Genomic DNA, 17202 nt, shown 5'->3' with positions numbered 1-17202 from the left:
CCTGTGATTTTCCTATCTCAGCACTTGCTGGTAGGGAGCAAACATCATTGCTCAATCAGCACATCATGACTGTTACTGGAGGAGCAGACTGGAAAGAAGTGGGACTCACCAGTGATCATGCCCTGGTTCGAGAGGAGATGCTAATCATTTCATGAGTAATCCTCACCAATACACCAGGTCTGGAAGAATCTATTTTCCTGAAACTTCAAAGTATGTGTGTAATAGACTAAGAAGAATAAATCACAAAAGAAATAATATGCCAAACAAAAAGTAAGAATGCCTCTTTATAAACTTTGCATAAGGTCTGAATTATCTCTTACAACATGTATGCATGTGTTCACGCCATAGAGATGGAGGGGAATTCACTTCCAAGTAACCTGTTGAAATGATCTCCACAGCTTCAGGTTCCCCTGAATGGCTTCCAGGTTGTTGTGTTTAGAGTCTCCAGCACTATGAAGATGGCAGCTCTCTTAGATTCCCCAAACATCCATGACCTACATCATGTCCAGCTGTAAACAAAAATGACATATTAAGAAGGGAACCAGGCTGGATGTGTGCTGCATGCCTGTCTGCCTATCATCCCAGTGGCTTGGAAGACTAAGGCAGGAGGATCACAAGTTCAGAGCCAGCCTCAGCAACTTAGCGAGGCCCTAAGCAACTCAGTGAGACCCTGTCTCAAAATAAAAAATAAAATGGGCTGGGGATGTGGCTCAGTGATTAAGCACCCCTGGATTCAATCCTTGCCCCCACCTCCATCCCCAAAGACCTGCCACTGATGCTCTGGCAAAACAGAGTTTAATGAAAACTATGTGATTCTGCAATCTGTATGCAGGGTAAAAATGGGAGTTCATAACCCACTTGAATCAAATGTATGAAATATGATATGTCAAGAGCTATGTAATGTTTTGAACAATAATAAAAATTAAAAAAAAAAGAAAACTACATTGGTTAGACACGCATGGACTTGCACACTTATTCACTACTAACTACTTTAGAGGTTAAATACCAAATCATTCCTCATTTCAGTATTAAGAACTTCTCACAAAAAGGATGAAAGCAAAGTATGCAGTTTTTGCTGGACAGTTATTGTGTGAGGTTTAAAGAGAAGAAGTTTCTAAACCTGAAAGATGGATGTAAATTCCAATATTTATACAGTTTTCCAGGTATCCACAGCATGGTGTAATGAGGTGCAGTAATCCTCAAATGCCTATTAGTCTATTTTGTTTATGTTAAGTTAATTGAGAACATTTAAGAAGTAGGTTTCTTAAAGGCTGTTCTTATTTGTCAACCCACACAAATTGCATGTTGTATTACTTATTTTTGGTTAAGAGCAATTTCAGTAAATTATAACATTTTGCTACTAAGAAAATAGCCTCCCCAGCTCGTTCTAGCCCTTCAAAGAAGAGAATTAATTTGAATGAACAATGTAGTTGAAATCGCAGAACATAGGAATTTCCATTATGAAATCACCTATCTGATTAAATTTATAATGGCAATAAATAACAGTGTAGAGAACTTCTGATATGTTAGAAATTAAAACACAAATAAGAAACAAGTCTATGATAAGCAGCTTTTGTGGCTGAATTTACAGCTCAATTTCATTCTTTAGAACACCTGGTATATATTGAAAGCGCTTACCAAATCGTCTACATCACCACCTTCTTCAAACATGGCTGCTTTGTCTTCATGTGGTTTTTCTTTGGGGGCCAGAAACTGTGAATAGAAAATCAGTCATGTTACTACAGTGACATTTTTGCCTCTTTTGATGAAGCGAACAGTTTGCTAACATTCCACAGGCAAAACTAAGGAAGGCTTGCTTAGTAAAGTCCCATTGCAAATGGTCTTTAAAAATCAAACAACAACAACAACCAAAAAAAAAAAAAACCACATACATCTTGGCATATTCTTCCTTTGGCTCTGGACAAGAGCACCAATTTTGAGGTTTAATAGTCCATACTAACTAGTTACTAGAGAAAGGTCTAATGAAGAGGGAGGATTTGTCAGGGCTTATCAGGATGGTGAATCTGGGGAGGGTCCCACATCAGCATGATGGACACGAATACCTCACTTGATATTTCACGTCTGCTTCCACAAGTAAGCTGGCAAGATAAGATTAAGAAAATAAGCACCCCCAAACAGTGTCTTGACTCAAATAAAAAAAAATGAGTGAACTTGAGAGGCTGCTTAATCCCTTTTATGGAAGTCCTTCCATTTGTTAGAAATTGTCAGAAAACGGGCAGATAAAAAAATGGATGAGAAAACTTCTGTTCGGCATCAGTGTTTTAGACCTGGAACTTATCAAAGGCAGACACAGAAAAGCAAAGGCCCTAAAGCCAGGTCTGTAAGTATCAAAGGATGATACTGAGAATTTTAAAAAGTTGTGAGTGCCCTAAAAAATCATTTGAATATCTTTTTTTCTATCCTGTCCCTCCAAGACATAATGGTAGGGTGTCTTTTCAAACTTCATGCATGTGGCAACTGCCTCCAAGAGCCAAGTTCTACCAATGCCTATCTATCCTGAGAATGTGACCTTTACCTGGGAGCACAGACCAGCCTATAGGAATGAGCATTTTAAAGGGGGTGATGAAAGGTAGACTATGTCTCTCTGTCAGCATTCCCTAAGTCAGCCAGAGTGCAGTGGAGCACACTTGTGTTGGAGCCTTTTGGCTTAATGCTGCTTTCCTGCAGCTGCCTCCACTCAGGCAAATCTTGTTATACATGTTATCAACATGAAAAAATGGCAAGAACTGCTTTTCCTATACATTCCTGTTATTGTTATGGTACAGTGGACATGATAAAGGTCTTTGAAACCTAAGACCTATAAATAAACTATATCTCTTTTAACAAATTATAAATCAAAGTCATTCACTAATTAGGTTGCACGCAGCAAATCTCAGGAAGCAAGCTCTGCCCATCTTTCCATTTCTGAAACATAGAAACTCACACACAATTAACATAATGGTAACAGCAAAGGCTGTTTCTACATAGCTGGGCATTGCCTTGACACAGATGTGGCCAGGTTGACTTGACCTCTCCCCTGGACTTTGTTGCTTCACTATTCTTGAACCTTCATTTTGACTGAGAGATTAATTCTTTTAAGGACACATATGGATTTTACTGAACTATGTGCAGGGCTGGGAATCAATGCTATGACACGCAGAAAATCCTTGCAATGGGGGCAGACAGTCTGGAAGAGAAATGTAATGCAGCTGCTGTATCATTAATTCAATTTATTGTGGGTGATTATTAATAGAGATATCTGAGAACCAAGTATAGATAAATAAGAAATTCATACATTTATTGCACATGGTTTCCAAATTAATCTTTATAGTTCTCCCGATTATTGTCACTATTAAAAATTGTATCTTGCTTTCCCTACTCATTGTAATCAACCATTTCATGGTTTTCCTTATATTAGAAATATATGGCTAATGAATAAGTCTCATCCAGTTAGGGTGAGGGCTGGGGATATGTAGCTCAATGGTAGAGCAGGTGTCTAGCATGAATGAGGACCTGGGCTCAATACTCAGTACAAAAAAAACCAAAACAAAACATGTCGAACACATAGGGTGAACAGAGTAAAAGGCAGAGCTGTGTCCTGTCATAGCCTTCTGTGGGACCAAAGAACTAGCATATCCAAAACAAATGACAAACTCCATGCGCTCAGTTGCACAACAGTCCACTATATCTTTTACATTAGTAACCTGAAACATTATAGGTATTTACAGATGAATATAGAAAATTCTTGATGTTTTTTGGCATTCAGCCTCTAAAAGTTGCAATTCCCATTCCTTCCTCACCTGAAAACCCTCTTTTAGAGTGAAATTAAAGGATAAATTAAGATAGGTCTGTCTGCACAATGTGACCATGGTATATATAATCAAACACAATGGCACATGTCTGAGGATAGGCCAACTTCCTAGGAAGAGAGGAGCAGCAGCATAAAAACCCTTTCATTTCCATCAAGTGATAAACATCTGCAGCTGATTTCCCTGACAGATCTGCCTCACATTTCTGCATAGCAAATTATGGCTAAAAGCTGAGCTGCCATCCATTATGTTCCCAAGCCCGGGCAAGGCTGATCTCTTATACACAGCGCTCTTCCTCATCAGAGTTTTTAATGGCAAGTAATTTCCAGGCTAAGCAGTGACAGGGAAGCTAGAGGAAGCTATAGACAGAGCAGAGAATTCAAGGACTGGTTTGCTTTCTCAATAAAAGGAACCATTCTCTGAATGCAGCAGAAAAGGGTAGGAGTCAAGTTTCTTCTTTTCTCCTGTCCTTTTCCTCTGCAGAATGCTGAGAAAGGAGATAATAAATAGAAAGGACACTTGTGTGATACATTCCCCATTCCTCAGCCATCATCCACGTGGTGTTGGCACAAAGAGCCTCTTACCTAGAGATCTTTATGAGATGAATAAACTACTACTTTTACTCATTGTGTACTGAAATGTAATCCTGGCTACAAGCAGAGAAATGGAATCAATAACCTCTAACAATCAGCTTGTGCTCAGACCCCTACCAACGCCCAAATTAAAAACACCTGGCTTCTATCAGGCTGATTCCAACACTATCAGGTGACCCCAGATGTATAAAAAAGCATCAAAATGAACAAGTTTGCCTAAAATGCCATAAATTTAGGTTTCATTAATGTCATATGTAGCTTATTTTATGCAATAATGGCAATAGACTGCATCAGAAAAATCCTCCACCCTGGTGTGTAGAACACAACCATAACCTCGGCCCTTCAGGAGCACTTGAAAACTTTGGGACCACTTCATAACTAATTTTCTTCAAAAATAAAAAGGAAATACTACTGTTCACCCTATTTATCTTATGGTGTTGTGGTGAACCTCAGAAGAAATAAAGAGCAAAAATTCTTTGTGGCAGTTTAAGTTTTATATTCTAATTATTTGGAATATACCTAATATACAACCACCAAGCAATATATAAGAATATCTAGCATATCTTTATTCATGATTGCTAAAGTTTGGAAATAATCAAATCATCAAGGTAATCAATGAATAAATTGCAGTATAATCGTTAAAAGGGATACTACATAGTTGTAATACAGAATGAGTAATTACAACATCAGTGAACCATTAGGCATGATTCCAATGATACGAAAGTCAAGAACAGGCAAAACTCTTCTCAAGTGACAGAAGTGAGTACTGGTTACTTGGGGGATAGAAGGGCTCTGACTGAGGAAGCCCTGGGGAGCCTTTTAGGTGGTGGGCACACAGGTACATGAATATGTAAGAGTTCATCAACTTGTATACCATATGATGTGTTCAATTACTATACATGTTCCATCTTCATAAAAATTTAAAATGTTATCTTAAAAGTCTCAAGCTTTAAACAAACATTAGGTAACACTCTGATATGCATTGCTGCTTTTCTTATACTAGCATACTGAAAAACCACACCAGAGATTTAGGAAATCAGAAAAGAACAAAAGTAAATGTCACAGGGTCCAACAGGGGCCAGTAGTTAGAGATTCTTAAACCATCTTAGAATCCTTTGCAAGGCTTTGGTGATCTCTTATACATTCATCTGCACGAATCTGGGTGTACTCTTGAAAGAGGAAGCACTGAGTATCTCTTCTCTAAACAGATGTGACTGGTGGAGGCATGGAGAGGTGAAGCCATGGTGTGGAGGGAGGGTGGCTAGAGTAGGAGTCCAGGGGGTCTTGGTTCTGGTCAGTTCTGCTAGTCATTAGCTTGCTGTGAGACACTGAGTTATTCAACTTCACCTTTCTGGATGGTATTAGAGAAAAAACCAGATCACTAAACTAAGTATCTATGATATTAAGATAGAAAACGGATCAAATAAAGGATAGATGAGGCTGTTAAAAGGAAAACAAGTGCTAAAAATGTCCCCCACCCCAAAAGCTTGAATCTAATGAATATTTAGATACAGCTCAGCCTCTTGGATTCCTCAAGGCTTGGGGATAAATCCTCTTTCTCCTGTTCTTAACATGGAATAAGATGACAGGAGACCAGGGGTCAGTCCTAGAAAGAGATTCCCAGTCAGTCACTTATTTTGAGATCTTAGAAACCCTGCTTTACCTCTCTTGCCTATGAGAGCGCCAGGAAGTGAGACCAACATGATGGATAAAGGCACTCAGGACTACACAAAGACTTTACCCAACATCAAATGCTAAGGGAATGTCTAACACTACCATCTAGAAACAGAAAAGGTTAAATGAAAGAATTGACAGATTATAATGACAATAAAAATGGGCTCCAGAGATGGGTAATATGTAGATTTCAAAGTGAAATGAAAGCTACTGGGAAACTTTTGATTACCTAAATTTATGGAAGAATATTCTATGTCTGCAGTAGGGCTAACTTACCTGTTTCTCAAAAGAATCACAAAATTCACATATTTTAAAAATACACTAGAAGAAAATGGCTCTCTTTAAGGTGTTGTACAAGTGCAAAGTTATAATTTAATTTCCACCTAAAATGGACAACCCTAGATAATTATTTCCTTTCAAATAACACTTAATAGCAAGAATTTGACAGCTTGCTAACTTTTAATAACTTATAGTAAATATATTAAAAGAATAAGGAAAATAGGGACTACTGCATTTTATAGATTATTTGTAAGACTTAAATCTATCTAGGAATGAAGGTCCAGTGCAGTGCACAGGGACCAGAATTTTAATCTTCTTGCTGCCTCTGAGTGCTCATAGTGTAACCCCATTTAAACTTTGTAGAATTTGGTTTCCCAGTGATAACAGGACAGTATTCTGCTCCTGCCAATTCGTAGCAGATCACTATATGAGGATCACAGAGACTGTACTGGACACTTGGTTCTGAAGATACATACAAAAAAAAATTTCTTCCCCCCAGTGCTAGGGATTAAACCCAGGGCTTTGCGCACACTAGGCAAGCACACTACCACTGAGCTACATCCCAGACCTACACAAAATTTTATCACCATCTCTTTCTATCATTATCTAGATAAAATGTGCATGTTTTAAGTAAACATCACATAATGTGAATGCTTTTTTTTAGAAGTCAAATGTTATATAAACATTTGGTATAAATATTTAATTGACTGAAGCATTGATAAATGTGAAAAAAAGAAAATGGCATTTTTTAGATGTGCGTCTGTAAGGTTAACGTGCAAATTTAATTTCAGATGCTACAAAACAACGTACATCAAAATGCCTAGCACAGAGCTGGGGCTCAATACATTTCAGTTGAATTTCCTCCTTCTTATCTGCCAAAACAGTGAAGTTTTGCTGGCAGTATCAAAAGTGTACTTAGTGTGCCCTGACTGGAAATTGCTCCAAAAGGAAGAAGATGCAAGACAAAGCCAGGTATCCCATGCTGGGAGAAGAGATTCTCTTCATGTTTTTTATTAAGTTTTCTCTATTCAAAGATAGTGACATTACCAGAGTTGTCTTAAACTACAACTGAAGTCAGTTCTGGTGATATCAGAATCATCTAAGGATACCACCTCATACCTAGCAATTAACTGAAATTTTTCTCTATAGCTCAATTATCAGACTCTGTGTCCTTAAATTCCAAAGAAGATATCACATTTGCAATATAGAACAAGCCTCACACAATTTAAAAATGCATTATCCCTTTCTAGATTTCTTTCCTCTCTAATATTCAGGATTCAATGAGCTGTGACACTTGGTTAAGATGCACAGCTAGGAGGGAGCATTACCTTTTCTAGACCAGTGCTCCCCACTTCCTCCAAAGACTGTAATGTGTTCAATTCTCACTTGGATGACAGATTTTTGTAAAGCAATAATGACTAAAATTAAATTGTATGTCTTGACGTATTTTACTTATTTAGCAAAAACCTTCACCATACGTAAGGACTAACATTATGTGTCAACTTGGCTAAGTTATAGTGCCCTGCTGTTCCATGAAACACTACTTACTCTAGATATTTCTGTGAAGGTATTTTGTAAATGAGTTTACCACTTATAATCAGCTAACATCATTTTCAATACATTCAATAACTGACGGGTCTTATCCTGTCAGTTGAAGGCTTTAAGAGAAAAAAAACAGGTTTCCCAAAAAAAGAATTCTGTTAAGACTAACAAAGAAGCCTTGTCTGAGTTTCAAGCCTGTCAGCTTATCTTATACATTTTGGACTTGCTAGCTCCCACGTGAGCCAATTCCTTAAAGTCAATCAATCAATCAATCAAGTGAGGGAGGTGTGTATGTGTATGTGTGTGTGTTTTCTTTGGTTCTATTTCTCTGGAAAATTCTGACTGACAAATTCTACTACAGTCCAAGGGGAAAATAAAAAAGTAATATTGTATAAACTGACAAATAAAAATAAAGCCAAACTGTTACCTGACATACCCAAACTCTTGGTACTCACTACTGACTGTGGAAGAGGGTACAGACACTGCGAACCCCTCTGAGACAACAGTCAGCTCCTAAGAGTATGTGTCTAAAATTCTAGAAACATACTCCCTGAAAGTAGGGACCATATCTGTTCTTTAAGAAAAACTTTTGCCAGGCTCAGTACTGATTAAAAACTCTTATATATGCTGATTAACTTGTCTCCCAAACAATATGGTTTCTGTCAGATGCCTTTGTATAGTTGAAAGTTGGAGGCATTTTCCATTTAGCTTGAATTGAGACCTATGGTGAACTTGCTCCTGCCATTCCCTTGATACATTCCTATCTGCTGGCCCCAGGTCAAACTCTCTCTCAGAATATACAATTATTTTTTTGAGTCTCCACTGCCACCCTATGCTCCCTTGTACCCAATGTTTGAGCTTCTACAGAGGGCAGAGGGCTGTCAGCATGCAGCACAGGATGTAGTGCAAAGCAGAAGGTTTGTCAGGGTGGTTGCCAGGCACTGTCCTAGCAAGACTGGATCCATTAGTGATGGTAACTAAAACTAAATGCTATAAACTATGTTTTTGAGCTATTGAATCTAATTCCATTAAAATTTCATCACAACCTTGAGGTATAATGAAGGATCAGTGAACTAAATAGCTATGTGTATCGTGACTCATAGCTCATACATCAGACAGGGAGGCCTTGTCCTAACAATTGTGTTAATCTTCTACTGAAAGAGACCTTTACTGAAAATAGCTGGATGTCCTTTATGCTAGAATAGAGTTTTTTTTCTACCCGCTGCACATTCATCTGAGAGACTTTAAAAATTCAAACAAACCATGCCCAGCACCCATCTCAAACAAACAGAATAGAATCTCTGGGGTGATTCTGATTTTTAATCAGCATTAAAAAAAAAAAAAAGTTCCTCAGGTGACTAAATGTGTGGCCAGCGTGGGAAATCACTGGGCTAGTGGACTTTATAGCCTTTTGTCAGGGTCTAGGCTAAACCTGGAATGTACTAGGGAGGTCAGAAGCTCTAGGACTACTTAAGCTGGGATTACAGGTGAGTTCCAGAAATACAACTGAGGCCTGTGGAAAACTGAGTGGATTATGTTTCCCACAAGTATGCTGCAGTTGAAGCAATTTGTTTGTTGGCTGAATAAAGAATGAGTGCCCTACTTCAGGCACCTTAAAATTTAACTTCTTAAGGACATCTAGGAAAATAATGCCCACCACAATGATTCTAATACAGGGAATTCTTTCTTAATACCTTTTTGGCTTCCTCAGCTGTGACAGAACTTCCAGAGGCTTCATCTTTGGTGATCAGAGTGATTCCATCTAAAAAGTAATTCACAGAGTAAACTTCAAATACAAATAGTTAATCCTAATCTCACTTTCCTTTCCATCATCTCCTCCCACCTTTGCTCTGGAGACTTAAAAATATAAAGATGCTCTGTCCTAAGAAAAAAAACCCATAAAACTAAAATGGCAATGAATAAACATCTTTCATTTCATCTCACACTATCCTTTCTCTTATTTTTGCTAGTGTAGTAAGAAACAAAGGCCACTTGTGCAGTTCTACCCACTCTATGAAGGCTTTCTTAGTCAACTTCAGAAAGACACAGCACTCCCTTTTAGAATTCTTAGATCACTTTTTAACCCTTGGAAATCACTCTTCATATTTTGTGTAACTATTTGCATGTTTATCTGTCCTTCCTCAAGGGCAGGGAATAGGTACTATTCATCTTTTTATTCCCCTCCATGTAGTACATACAAGAAGCTCAATAAATAAATGTTTGAATGAGTGTATTCTTTTGTCCAAATCCATCAGTACTCAATGGTGGAGTGTGTAAATATTTTGAATTAAGCAGTGTGACTGGCTATTGATGAAATGACCAGAGCACTAGGTCAGGAGGTAACACACTGTTACAACTGGTGTCTGTGTCATTTAACATAGCATTGTGCATCAATTTTAGCTCAGTGAAGGCAAACGACAGAAAATCTACCCTTTAATGTTCTCTTCTTCCTAAGATTCTTTCCTATCTCAAGTGGCTGATGCATGATACTCATAGAAAAACACATGCATTTTTAACATTCATTTGTACCTAGAAAAGGCACAGGTTTTAGGTATTCTCTAAGCAGCATATAAACTCCCAGAAAATAAGGATCTTGTGCATATACTGCAAGTTTGCTTTCAGCAAATAGTATGTTTTAGGCATTCATAAATACCCACACCAACTTCCTCTTTCATCTACTGGGATAGCCATGGTGACAAAAAAAGTGATTTGAGTAAGTCCCATTCACCATGCATCCTAATTGCTTTTGCTCACCAATGTAGAGGTTAAAGGGTTGAAAAATTAACTGTCAAGTAACACTGCCTGGGATGAAATGCCGCCTGTTACAAGGTGGATAGATAGGTGTGTAACCCCATCCAGAATTTACACCGAAAAACAGGTGGAGGCTAATTTTTGCCTCTTGATTTATAAGTGAAAGTTTCATACCATCTCTTAAATTTATTTTCATATGTATTTTTAATAAATAATATACTTGAGTTCTGAAAGAAAACTGGGTCATGTTTTCAAAAACAGGAAAAAGGCATGAAGAAAATCAAATATCAAATGTAACATTGGAAGAACATGTGTTCATTCCTCTCTGGGTTTAGTTTGTAGTGGTTGCTATGAATAAGTGAGGAAATGAGTGGCTTTAGTGAATGAAGATGTGGGGCTGCTGACTTGGGAAGCCCAAAAATGTGGTAATGAAAGGTAGCAGGGAGGCAAAATCTGGGTAAGTCAGTCCAAGTGCAGTGGACCAAAGAGAATGGAAATAGCCTAAGAATATGAGAACGGGGCAAAGTTTGTCCGCACAGTGGCTTCAGTGAACAAACAGAAGGGCACAATCTTAGAAATGGGTCATGCTGCACAGAGTGTAACATCCACTTGGTATTTATCAACTCTGTATTGATGCTTATTAAAGGGGACTTTGAGTTCAATGAATCCTGGGCATTTCTCAAAGCCAAATGGGAAGTCTATCAGGTCCCACCGGGCATGATGACACATATCTGTAAGCCCAGCAACTCTGGAGGCTGAGGCAGGAGGAGGCTCTCAAGTTTGAGACAGTCTGGGCAACTTTTCTAGACCCCGTCTTGAACTAAAATGAAAGGCTGGGGATGTAGCTCACTGGGAGAGTGTTTCCCTAGCATGTTTGAGGCTCTGGGCTTGATCCCCAGTACCACAAAAGAAGAAGGAAGAGAGAGAGAGTGGTGGGGGGGTGGGTGGGCAGGCATTTTACTAGTTAAAAATGTGGGTGAGCACATTACTAAAGAAAACTACTTTCAAGATTCACTTGGGGGGGGGGAGGGAGAGAGAGAGAGAGAGAGAGAGAGTGTGTGTGTGTGTGTGTGTGTGTGTCAGTCAGTCACCAGGCTTCCCCACCTAGGAGATCATGCAATATAATTTATGTTTAGAAGTTGTATGGATATGCAGCAGCATCAATATCTAGAGGGGGAAATAACCCAAAAAACAAAGAACTCCTTACCCTGAACAACAATGTCCCAGAAATGATTTAACTGTTTAACTTCCACTTTCTCTCGAAGGGATTTCATGAAACTGTTGAAGTGCTGTTCTTCTGAAAACTGTGGGGGCAAAATCCATCATCTTCAGACCAAGGTACAACAGATTTTGAATCCACCATATTTATTTATTTATTTATTTATTTATTTTAAAAGTTCTTGTAAGGTAGATGGAAGCTGGCAATTCAAGTTGAGCTTTATTCGTTGAAAACCAGAAATCCTTCCACCTACGCAAGGAACCAACATTCCCAGAGCCACATAGCTTTTTTGGCACCTAAAACTTTGTTTTTAACTAAATACAAACAATATCAAACAAAAGAGAATAATTCATTATTCAATGGATGCTCATGTACTGATCACTCAGCTTCAGTAATTATTACTTAACCATCTGCTTCATCTAGACCCTACCTTCATCTCCCATAACACTTGGATTATTTTGAAACACATTTCAGTTTTATTACTTAACTTATACATAATTCAGCATGCAATATCAAAAATTATTTATTTTTTCTAATAAAATATATTCATTTGCTACTCTGCATCTCATAACAATTATTAATTCCTTAAGAGAAGCAAAATTTAAAATATATTTTCTTAATTATTTCTTTTTAAAAAATAATTTTATAGTTAAATATAGGTCTTCATTAATACTGACTGACCAGTCTCTAAAGTTTATTTTGCTCCTTTTCCATCTTTTTAAAATTAATTAACTAATTAATTTTTTTTTTTTTTTTTGGTGGTGGTGCCAAGGACCAAGCCCAGGGCCTTACTCATGCTAGGCAAATGCTCAACCACTGACCTACTCCCCAATCTTCTTTTTCCTGTTTTGAGAAACCCAGTGACCCAGTGCATGTGGTGACAACAGCATGCAGAAGTGCTATTAGCTCCCTTTACCTGGGGTAATACTTATTAAAAAACAACACATTTTAGTCTCTTTTCATCTAATGAAATCTTTCTCTACCCAAGTAAATTATCTTTACTTGGTCTTGTCTTGACTCTACTTCCCCAAATTTTGTCTTCTGTAGGGTATTTGGGTCATTTGCTTCTGAATCTTTTACTTTAATCCAGTTTTAAGGATTTTCTCATTTTCTTGCCATTTTTTTGTAAACACCTAAAATAATTTCAGTGCTAATTTCTTCATTCATTCAGCAAATATTTAATAAGCACTCACACAAGAACATATATCACAACTGTACCTTCTCTAAAAACATACTTTCTAATTTAAACTTGCTCACCTCTTGCCTAGAGGTATAGAGGCCTATAAATAATTTGGAAGATTTTAAGAAGTGTTTTCTAAAAATTTCTAATAAAACAAATAAAAACCCTACACAAAGGTGAGTGTGTTGGGTTGTTGTTGTTGTTGTTGTTGTTATTATTATTGGTGTTCTTTTTTCCCCTGGCATTTAGATTCCTACTTCTGTCTTTGTAAAATCTTCTTCAATAATCATACCAATACATGTTTTTCATCAATTTTCCTAAAGTAATTAGCCCATCCTTCACAATAATGCCAGGGCTATCAGATATTACAATGTAAATTTCCTGGTGCCCCTGAGCAGCACACAAAGCTAGAGCTTTAGTAGCATAAAAAGCTCACTTCAAGGGATAAACATCCACCCATCTACATTAATTCCTCCTCAGAAATGACAATGGTCACTCCCACTTCTCTTGGCACACAACTGCTATTCATAGTGAGAATAATTAGTTCCAAAGGCCAGGCTTATTGATGGGATGCCGGTTTTCTCTTCCCCGTGATGGCTGCCCATAGCTTGGGCAGAGAAGATAGGTGAGAAGAAAGATACCTGAATGGCTTCTTCCCGGAAGGCTTTGATGCAGTCCATGCTCTTCATAAAATATGGTGTTTCGTTAGTATCCAAAAACTGTTCAATGTGAGTTATTAGCTGATGACATGCTAGAACATAAGAAAATAAATTTATTTTCATAGATGTGAGTGATGCTTGTTAGATTAAGCCCCTTTGAGTGTGCCAAGAAGGATGAGGTTCATAGAGAATGCACAACAGCCAGATTTCCTTTGGGGAGACATGAGATGCAAAATTCTCATTTCAAAAATCTACATATGAGAAATGTGGTTTTGTCAAAAATAAACTAATTTCTGTTCCTTTTGAAATGTCAAACATTAGGTTGGGGTAGTTATTTTAATCATATTGTTGTTGCTTTTTATCTTCCCCCCAAAATTTAGGGGCATTTGGACAATTCAAAACTACCTTTCCTAAATATTCATAGAAAACAAGTTGTCAAGTTCCTCCCCTAATGCCACTCAGGATAACTATCAAGCAGTGCCAGGCAGTGAAAAGTCATGAGACAGAAACACCCATCTTTTGTCAATCCCAGATTAAATTACAAAGAACAGTCCCAGTGTCACCATAACATCCTGTTAGAATGAGAACCTATTACTATTATCTTATGCCTTAGCTGGGCCTGAATATCCTCCCTGTTGCTCAGCACTCCACAAGCTATGAATACTTAATAAACAATATCTATCAGTAAGCAATGTCATAAATGCTACAGAAAGAGGAAATACATCAATGTCATCATTTCTAAGGGGGATTGCAACTTGAGCCTGCCTCATAAAGAAACAAAAATTGTTAAGTGTGGAGGGGAAAAAGCAGTGGAAAATAGAAATGTGGAGGTCATCTCAGGGAACTAAATTTGCTAGTACATCAAAATTGGCCCTTAAGATTTATGTTGAATACCAAACCAAGGAGATAACAAACACTCATGGCCTAAAGGCTCACTCTCCCTTGTCTCCTGAAACCATTTACTCGCCAGCTACTTCACAATTTATGCTGAATGGTCAAGATATTCTAATACTGCCGTATCTTTTTCAAATCACAGTCTCATTTGAGCATTTTAGTAGTTAAAAATGTGGATGAGCATATTACTAAAGCAAACTACTTTCAAGATTCACCTGAAAAGACGCAAGGCCTCTAACTCTGAATCAGTGACCTGAACACTATTCAATGCCTTGTGACAGACAGGAAATCGGTGCCATCTACTTATTTCCTGAGGACCTTTTAACATTTGGAGAGGATTAAGAAACTGGATGAAACATTTTCGAATATAGCAATTTTGCTGCAAGGGAAAAATATCCCCAATAACCACTTCATCTCTTCTACCAACTAGGAGATTATGATCTCCATTATAATAAAGCCTCTAACAAATTTGAGAGATTAAAGAAACACTGTATTGCAATTTCAGAAATCTTTACCAATGTCTCCTCTAGCAGTGAATTAATATCCAACTACAATTCAAAGGAGAGGAAAAAAATGTTCAAATAGTGTTTTTAAATAAGGTAAATAATACAACTCTGATTAGTCAGCAGAGCAGAATACCATCAATAAGGAGCTCAAAGCAAATAGAAGCTATTTACTCTTTTCCATCTTAGAAAGAAAAATACAGAAATGTTCAAGATTCTGAATTACCTTCTCAGATAGATTAATATAAAGTTAACTTCGAGTTATATCTAGGTACAAATAGGCACCTTGTGGGCCAAGAGACTCCAAGTCTCCCATTTCTTTTTAAACGAGAATGAAGAATTTTAGGAAGATTTAATGAAAATATTTCCCTTTATAGGCTGAGCACAGTGGTATACATCTACAATCCCAGCAGTGTGAGAGGCTGAGGCAGGAAGGCCTCAAGTTCAAGGCCAGCCTGGGCAACTCAATGAGAACCTATCTCAAAATTTAAAAAATAAAAAGGGATAGGGATATAGCTTGGTGATAAGAGTATCCCTGGGTTCAAACCTCAGTACTAAAAAACAAACAAAAACCAAACAACAAAACATTTGCTTGACTTAGTGATCGTTTTCATTAGCTTATCCTAGTAAATATTTATTGTGTAACTGCTGGGTTGCTCGCAGCTAAAACACTCAGGGGTCACTCCAGGGGAACTGGGCTAACTGGGCCACGTGAAATAACCACACAAGAGACAGAAATACCTTTTTCTTTGGGGGGGCTGTGACGGCTCCTCTGACCTTAAGGGTCCGGGGGGAGAGAGGGAGAGAGAGAGAGAGAGAGAGAGAGAGAGAGAGAGAGAGAGAGAGAGAGAGAGAGAGAGAGAGAGAGAGTGTGTGTGTGTGTGTGTGTGTGTGTGTGTACCTGCTAACCCCTTTTATTGAGGAGAAGCTATTTAAATGAGGTAAGGGGTCAGGTTTCAGGGGGCTGAATCTAGCTTCAAGATGTCTGCTGTCAGAAGGCTGACTGACATCTAGGTAGGCCACACTCAAGGGAAGTGTAAGAGAAGGGGACACACAAAGGGCACTTCCATGGAACATTCTATCCTAAACAGGGCAAGGGGTAGTATTATAAAAAAACAGGTAAGCATAGCTCCACCCATGGGGATGTAGGAAGGCACACCCATGCCTATGCACGAAGACACAGTCTCTGGCACCCTAGAAGACCAGGGCTATCCAGATCACAGCATGATTGCCGGATGCCACACCGGTCAGCAGGGGAGTCAGACACAGTCACGTGCTAGTTGGGCCTCCCACGTGTAACTACTATGTATAAGACCTTATGCTATGTTCTGTGGGAGGCACAATTAAGTCCTTTGAGGAGTTTAGTACTAGGGAATATAACGCATGTACACAAAAATACTAAAAATAAGGTAAATATAAAATGGAGTATGAGTGTTACAAAACATTTGAATTGGACTGAAAACAATTTTTTTTCATATTGGTTTAAATGTTTAAAATTCTTTATACAAAGTGTCACAAATCAACATGACTTTTAAGCTGGGTAATAAAAAACAGAATATGACTATCATCCAGCAAGGGGGAAAAAAAAGTGCCTAAGTATGAATAATAGGATTAGGAAAGCAGAGGGTTTATGCTGAATGGTCAAGATATTCTAACACTGCCATATCTTTTTCAAATCACAAATCACAAATGCAAATGGCCCAGTATCTGAAGAAAAGGCAGAAGTGAGCATTAGACAGAAATAGGTTGGAAGGAAGAAGTTCTAGGGGGAGAGAATAATATACGTAAGGGCTCCTTTGAAAGTATGAAGAAAAGGGGATTCAAGACCAATCCTTTATGTACTATACAACCGAGAGGTTGGAGAGAGGAACGGGAGCTGAAAGAGGAGGCTAAGAAGGAACCATCAGCAACACAGAAAACCAAACATTTTATCAGCTCCTAAAAGAAGAGAGTTACCAGGTGTGTCCAAATTTTTACAAAAAGACTATGAGAAAAGAAATGAAAAGAGCACAAGAGATTAAGGGAAGGAAAATAGGGAGTCCTTTGGCCCAGGAGTCCATGAAGCAACTAGAGAAGTACTCAAGTGCTTTGAAAAAAGT

At 38.0% G+C, this 17202-nt stretch overlaps 1 protein-coding gene across 5 annotated transcripts in view; it reads right to left on the bottom strand.

The window, feature by feature from the left end:
* Positions 1-257: 257 nt before the first annotated feature.
* The window catches only part of Xrcc5 (X-ray repair cross complementing 5), a 99151-nt gene continuing 82206 nt past the window's right edge, over positions 258-17202 (bottom strand). For all 5 annotated transcript variants that reach the window (XM_046439645.2, XM_046439644.2, XM_046439643.2 and 2 more), the window contains 5 exons: positions 13689-13798; positions 11856-11952; positions 9592-9659; positions 1639-1713; positions 258-509 (listed from right to left, as the gene is read on the bottom strand). In XM_046439645.2, the coding sequence (XP_046295601.1) occupies positions 495-509; positions 1639-1713; positions 9592-9659; positions 11856-11952; positions 13689-13798 (365 nt within the window). In that variant the 3' untranslated portion in view covers positions 258-494. The remainder of the gene's footprint in view (positions 510-1638; positions 1714-9591; positions 9660-11855; positions 11953-13688; positions 13799-17202) is intronic.

This window comes from Marmota monax, unplaced genomic scaffold, assembly GCF_021218885.2.
Source record: "Marmota monax isolate L192 unplaced genomic scaffold, Marmota_monax_Labrador192_F-V1.1 WCK01_AAM20220418_F8-fsc00041, whole genome shotgun sequence".
Taxonomy (NCBI): domain Eukaryota; kingdom Metazoa; phylum Chordata; class Mammalia; order Rodentia; family Sciuridae; genus Marmota; species Marmota monax.
Note: the sequence above shows the minus strand (reverse complement) of the source record. Positions and strands in the feature narration are given on the sequence as shown.